The sequence below is a fragment of the Elephantulus edwardii genome, unplaced genomic scaffold (genome assembly GCF_000299155.1).
Source record: "Elephantulus edwardii isolate Elephantulus edwardi_28Jun2011 unplaced genomic scaffold, EleEdw1.0 scaffold00040, whole genome shotgun sequence".
NCBI lineage: Eukaryota > Metazoa > Chordata > Mammalia > Macroscelidea > Macroscelididae > Elephantulus > Elephantulus edwardii.
The window spans coordinates 21,013,568-21,020,347 of NW_006399790.1; the positions used below are offsets into that span (position 1 = coordinate 21,013,568).

Genomic DNA, 6,780 nt, shown 5'->3' on the forward strand with positions numbered 1-6,780 from the left:
ATAATGCCTAATGATATATTCATTTTAAACAGTTATTTTCTTCATCTGTCCTAATGCAGCGTTCATTATGTGACCAACCATTCTTATCCTAGTCTCCTCCCAACCCCCAGTGTCAGTCCTGTTTTATAACAGTGGCATTATGCAGTATTTGACCTTTTGTGACTGAGATATTTCACTCAGCATAATGTCCTCCAGGGTCACTCATGCAGTGTAATGTTTTACGAGTTCATTGGTTTTCAGTGCTGCACAGTATTCCATTGTGTATACCATAGTTTTTCTATCCATTCATTTGTTGATGGGCACTTGGGTTGCTTCCATCTCTTTGCTATTGTAAATAACACAGCAATAAACATGGTATGCATATATCTGTTTGGATAGCTGGCAAACAAACACATGAAGAAATACTAAAAATCTCTAGCTATCAGAGAGATGCAAATCAAAACAACTCTGAGAGATCATCTCACCCCAGCAACAATAGCAAAGTTCAACAGAACAGCAAATAACAAATGCTGGCAAGGTTGTGAAGAGATTGGAGCCTTACCCACTGCTGGTAGGAATGTAAAATGGTGCAACCACTATGGAAGGCGGTTTGACACTTTCTCAAAGAGTTGGAAATAGAAATACCATTTGACACAGCAATGCCAATACCCTAAAGAAACTGGAATGCCTCCTTGGAAGTGGTGCTTTGTTCTCTTTTTGTTTGCGGGCTGATTAGATATGCTTCAGAAAGAACTCAGCAATGAGAAATGAAAGATGAGAGTTGGCTGGAGAGGCTGAAATGCATTGAAACCAGTGAAGAGCCACTTGTGTGTGATCCAGGGGAGAGCTAGTGAAGACTCAGAAAGAAGAGACAGGAGGAATGTAATAGAGGAATTGAATTGCTGAGTATCAAAAAGCCCACAAAAACCTGGGAGGGTCTTCAAATCAGAAACTTAAATGCAACTGGAAAAAAGGTTGCAGTCACATTTTGAGTTCTCTCTCCGTTGCAGTTTCTTCTACTGGCCCAGGTTCATCTTCATAGTAATAATATAAGCTTGCTTTTCTTCTGTAAATATTAGCTGTGTCGGTAAACAACTGTGCAATATTAACTGAAAGCTCTTTTTCAAACAGAAAAATGAAAATCGCTTTTATCTGAAGGCAGTGAATGTCAGCATGAATTTGGGAAATGGCTCTGGTAAGCATTGGTCTGGGGGAACGGAGCGCAGGCTAAACTGAAGAAACCAGACCCCAGTTGTCCTGTTAACCAATAATGTCTGTCTTATTGGGACAGATGATTCTATGTAAAAACTGTACTTTAGACACAATTCAAAGTTAATCTCTTAGAACTAGGATTTTGTGTTTTGTTGTTTGGGTTTTTTTGGGGTTTTTTGTATCCTATCTTTTCAGGGGATTGTGGATAATAAGGTGTAACTCATTTTAGACTAGAGGCCTATCTGTCAAAAGAGAACCCAGTAATAAAATTGCTTTTTGAAGTTAGACCTTGGTGCTCCAAGCCTGCATATTTAATGGTGAATTCCTGTGAGAATTATCCTCTTTTTTTGGTGTTTATTGGAAAAAGAAGTTACTAACCTGTTTCTTTCTTTCAAGTTTTCAGTTTTGCAAACAACAATCTTAGCTACTGGGATGCCCCCCTGGGAAGTTCTTACATGTGCAACAAAGAGCAGACTGTTGCAGTGTCTGGGACATTTCAGATAAATACCTTTGGACTCAGAGTTCAGCCTTTTAATGTGATGGAAGGAAAGTATTCCACAGGTAAGAATCAGGCACATTGTATTTACAGTTTCTGTTTGTATGCCGCTGAAAAAGTGGCCCTCTTCATTTGAGTCATGGCAATTGAAACATTGACATATTCTCTCTCTCTCTCATACTCATTGCCATCGAGCCGACTCAGCCACCCTCCAGCAGGTTTTCAGAAGCTATACATTGCACGAGAGGAGGTTGGTTGCCGATCGCATGGAGCAGCTGGAGTTGCACTGCCTGCCTTTGGGGGTTGGCACCACAGCTCCTTATTCACTAGGCCGCCAGAGCTTCCCCGAGGATCCCATTAGGCAATTATATGTAAGAAAGGTTTACAATTTTTTGGCACCTAGCATTCAAACTGTCTCCCTGTCTTGGTACAAATACAACTGGCTGGTGAAGTTGAAGCACCTGCCTTTTGGTTGGCAGCATACCCCCTCACCCATGAGGCCACAAGACTATGTGAATTCAGCTCTTAATTCTGCTGTAAAGTTCTAAAAGCCTTCAGCAAGTGGTATAACTGTGTTTCTTAATATTTAGAGAGAAATACTTAAAATTTGGCTCATTGTTTTACTTGGCTTAGATTGGTTCCCCACCCATATAAAAACTATTTGTCACAAAAGTCTATTTTTAAAACAATTAGTTTGCTTACAAAGTTCGTATACATTGTGTTTCACATATTCATGTTGTGTTTCATACACTCATTCTCATGCATTATGTTTTCTAAATTTAATCCCCATTGGGCCTTGCCTATCATTACTCTGTCTTTTCATCTGAATCCTTCCCATTTCCTACCCCCTCCCTCCACCCACTAAAATGTGCAACCTTGTGGTTTAGCCCCTACCCATCCTCACCTCTCTGCTTCCACCAGTTCCTCCATTGGGTTCTCCTACAAAGAAACAAAGATAAAAAATGGATGGACTTAAAGATGCTGCCACACAAAGTTTTCATCCGCGTGGAGGAGGGCACATGGGAACATCAGCCTTCTTGGTACCTACCGTCTTTTGCCAGGAAACTTGCTCACTCAGTGAAAACAGTTTAGTCTTAGCTCTGGTGGCCTAGAGGCAAGAAGCTGTGCTGCAATCCTGAAGACATGTGGTTCGAGGCCACTAGCAACTCTGTAGGGAAAAAAAAGGTGGTCAATCTCCTCCTGTATGATTAACTGCCTCTGAAAACTTACCATAGGGTCAGGCATGGTTTGATTGCAGTTCGTTGGTACCCAACAACAAAGTTGACTTATGGTGGTGTAGTCTGTAGCAAGTTACTCTGCTAACCCAAAGACTGCATGTCTGGGCAGTTCAACTCCACCATCCACTCTGCAGGATAAAGAGAGACAGCCTTCTCCTCTCTCAGTGTATAGCCTCGGAAACCCCATGGAGGGTTGCCATGAGTTGAAACTGAGTGGTAAGAGAGCCTCAAATATCATGAACTGACGATGTATATTTATATTCCTAACTAAAATTATCTGGAGAGTTTTAAAAGTCATACCAGTGTGGATGAGGCAGTCTGAAGATCTCCTCAGGGCTAATGATATTATTTATCAGATCTTTAATGAGACTCTCATAGAAGTTATTTTATATAAATGTGAAAGATATTTAGCATTACGAGATTAGATTTGCCTGAAGAAATGAAGTGTAGGGGGCGGGGAATTCTTTGTTTTATTTCCTTGACCTTTTAAACTGATTACCACGAACTGCTCCAGCTATTCGCATCCTTTTCAACAAGAAGGAAATGTAGAAGTGATGTTTAAAAGGGAATAATAAGTTGTGAGCCCTTCACCTGCTTTTTAGTGGTCTGAGTTGTTAGGCTAAAATATACTGGCCTCTTCACCCTATCATTCTTAGGACTAGAGAGGCTCATCACACTTGAAAAACACTTTCAAGAATCCATTTTCTCCTTTGTTAGTTTTGTTTATGTACTTAAATTATTTTGGTCCTTTGATCGTTTTAATTTTGGAGTCTTTATCTAACTCCCCTACATGATTAACCTTATTTTGGGGGTCCAGTTTTATGTTTCAAATTGAAAAATCATTTGCAGTGTTATTATCAGTTCAAGTCCATTTACCTTGTCAGCTTTAATAGAGTTGAGAGCTGTGTTTTTTTCTCTAATTGGAAACTTAGATGTCACCCAAGGGAGTATACAGCAGTTACTACAGATAATGAATGGTGCAAGCTATTTGTGGAACTGGATTCTAGGCTATTGGTACCTATATTTATACAACACACAGGTAGTACTTGCCTGCATAGAGGGGACAGATAGAATTATAGTTAGGTAAAAGAATGTTGATTAGATTTTACTCTCTAGAAATAGGAAAAATAAGTTTCTGCAGGCTGCCAGCCCTGACCAGATTGATAAATATAGTGAATGGGGTTTTGTACTTTTTATTAGCCACTAAAATGATATACTCTTAATTGAGGGATCTGTAGACTCTTTTTCTAGAAAGGTCCAGGCAGTAACTGTTTTATGCTCTGCAACCATACAATCTCTGTCAGAATTCTTTTCACTCTACTGTTGTAACAGAGAGAAGAAGCTCTGATGGTGGTCAGAGCATGTGCTGCTGCCCCAAAGGCAGGAAATTCAAATCCACCAGAATGATAGACAGTTTCCACCTCGTAGGTGATTTACAGCCTCTGAAAACCCACAAATAAGGTCAACAAAGAGACAGTACCAACTTGATGGCAGTGAGTTGGTCATAGCAGAAAAATAGCCATCTGTGATTCATAAACAGTGAATGTGGCTGTGGTCCAAGGAGACCTTCCTTATAGATCCTGACAATTTGAACTTCATATAATTTTCATATGTCACAAAATCCTCTTCCTTTGATTTTTTTTTTGTAGCCGTTTAAAAGCCATTTTTAGCTCCTGGGCTGAATTGGCCTAAGGATTATAGTTTACAGACTCTTGCTTTAAGGGAACTTTGGGGCCAGTCTGGCTGTTCTAATCTTGATTTGTTCAATTCTTCTAAAGAAACATTGATCTTGTGACTTACCGATAGGCTGTGTAGAAAAAGGCTTAAATAGTTGGTTCCCTTTATTTCTGCTAAAGTTATGCTTCTATTTTGAAAACAATTAGTAACATAAAATAAATATCTATATATATATATTTCTTTCTCTGTATCTCTCCATGAATTTCTGTACGCGTGTGCACATATGTTTTAAGATTGGGATTTTAGAATAAGCTATAGGTTTCTATAGCTTGATCAGGAAAATAGACATGTTAAGTTACTTAAAGTTGATCTTACAAGAGAATTTCTGACTTTTGAATCGACATCTTTTGGACTTTTTTTTTTAACTTATACTCATTATTTGTTACACACTTTTTCTCATCTACAGCCCAGGAGTGTTCGCTGGACGATGACACCATTCTAATACCAATTATAGTTGGTGCTGGTCTTTCAGGCTTGATTATCGTTATAGTGATTGTTTACCTAATTGGCAGAAGAAAAAGTTATGTTGGATATCAGACTCTGTAACACTAATACATGTTATCACTGTTTCTTAAAAAAAAAAAAAGAAGCAAGTACATGTTCCAACATTAAATATTACTCAATTTAAGGTATATGTAGTCGTAGTCCTGGTCTTGGAATGAATGATTTGGAGGATTTCAAATTTAAACAAACACAAGTCACCCCAAACTATAAACTGCAATTTAGTTCCATGATTGGTTTTCTCAACCCTGAAATCCAATTCATGGTGCCACAATATAGCACTCAGCTGCTAACCGAAAGGTTGGCCATTTGAACCACCCAGTTACTCTGTGGGAGGAAAAACCCCTAGCTACTATCTACTCACATAAAGATTACTATCTAACAAACCCTACGAGGCAGTTCTACTCTGTCATATAGGGTCATTTGGAGTCACAGTTGACTTGTTGACACACAACAACAGTGACCTCTCTACAGGAAAAGGCATGTGAAAAATGACCTGGATTCTAGTTTTTGTTTTGCTGACTTGAATTCGTATTTCAGCAGTTTCACTTTAGATACTCCGATTATTGTTGTTGTTAGATGCCATCCAGTTAGCTATGACTCGTTAAAAATTGACAACTTAGGAAAACCGATTTTTAAAAAGCATTGTGTGTCATGCCCTCCACCCCCACCCCCACCCCCTACCCCCCAGCAAGTAATTGTGCTGGGGCAACATGTTCTACAGTCAATTTGTACTTGCTTCTTTTGCACTTCTTATGTGATTTTTTGTTTGCAGGTTAACTTAGCTATTTTGGCACTGCTGCGTATTTGACTTACGAGGCGGATGTCAATAGATCGGAACAGGGCCTAGCATTATGTTCTTAGCAATAAATGCTTTTTAAATGCTTTTTGAATACATTTGTATTTAATGGTGTTAATCTTGTTTAATCCTTTTTTTAAAAAAAAATCTAGATATTTCAACCTTTTTTAAAAAGTCCAAGACACAAGACTATTCCAACTGGGCATTTCAATCCAGTTTCTAGGTACTTTAGGAATAATTGCTAAGCAATGCCAGTTTAGAGTATTAGTCCTTTGTACTGTAAATTGGCCTCTACATGCTGAAATGGTTTGCTTTCTCAAATAAATGTTAGATGGTACATGGTAAATAGATGATTGGTATGTCTAAAATTAATGCTGATTTCTCTTAAGCCTTTTAGTATGGTATTTCCTGCATGTAATACACACATGTAAATAACATGTACATAGCAAATTTAAAACTAACCTGTGAGAGGGCTGTGCAGTTTAGAGGGGGAAAAAAACCAAACACCAAAACAACCAAACCTGTACAGCTTGTGAAGTGTAAAAATGCATCTTTTTGTTAGGAGTAGCATTTGTTCTCTTCATTTAAAAAAATGCCATTATAGTATGGAATCTAGATAAAAGAGTGCACTTACACCTACAGAGTAATTTACACCTAATCCTAAAGTCTTAGTTTCTTGGTGACATCCATTAAAAGTCATTCTTTGTCTCCAGCTTACATTGATTGCTACAACACTTACTGATTTGGCTTTCACATTTTAATGGTTTTATGCTAATCAAAACTCATACTGTTATTGTTCATTATGGTAGGATTATTAT

At 38.3% G+C, this 6,780-nt stretch overlaps 1 protein-coding gene across 1 annotated transcript in view; it reads left to right on the plus strand.

Moving 5' to 3' along the window:
* LAMP2 (lysosomal-associated membrane protein 2) overlaps positions 1-5,208 on the plus strand; it is a 23,035-nt gene extending 17,827 nt beyond the window's left edge. The window contains exons 6-8 of the mRNA XM_006885070.1: positions 1,111-1,174; positions 1,588-1,752; positions 5,069-5,208. Of these exons, the coding sequence (XP_006885132.1) occupies positions 1,111-1,174; positions 1,588-1,752; positions 5,069-5,208 (369 nt within the window). The remainder of the gene's footprint in view (positions 1-1,110; positions 1,175-1,587; positions 1,753-5,068) is intronic.
* Positions 5,209-6,780: the final 1,572 nt, after the last annotated feature.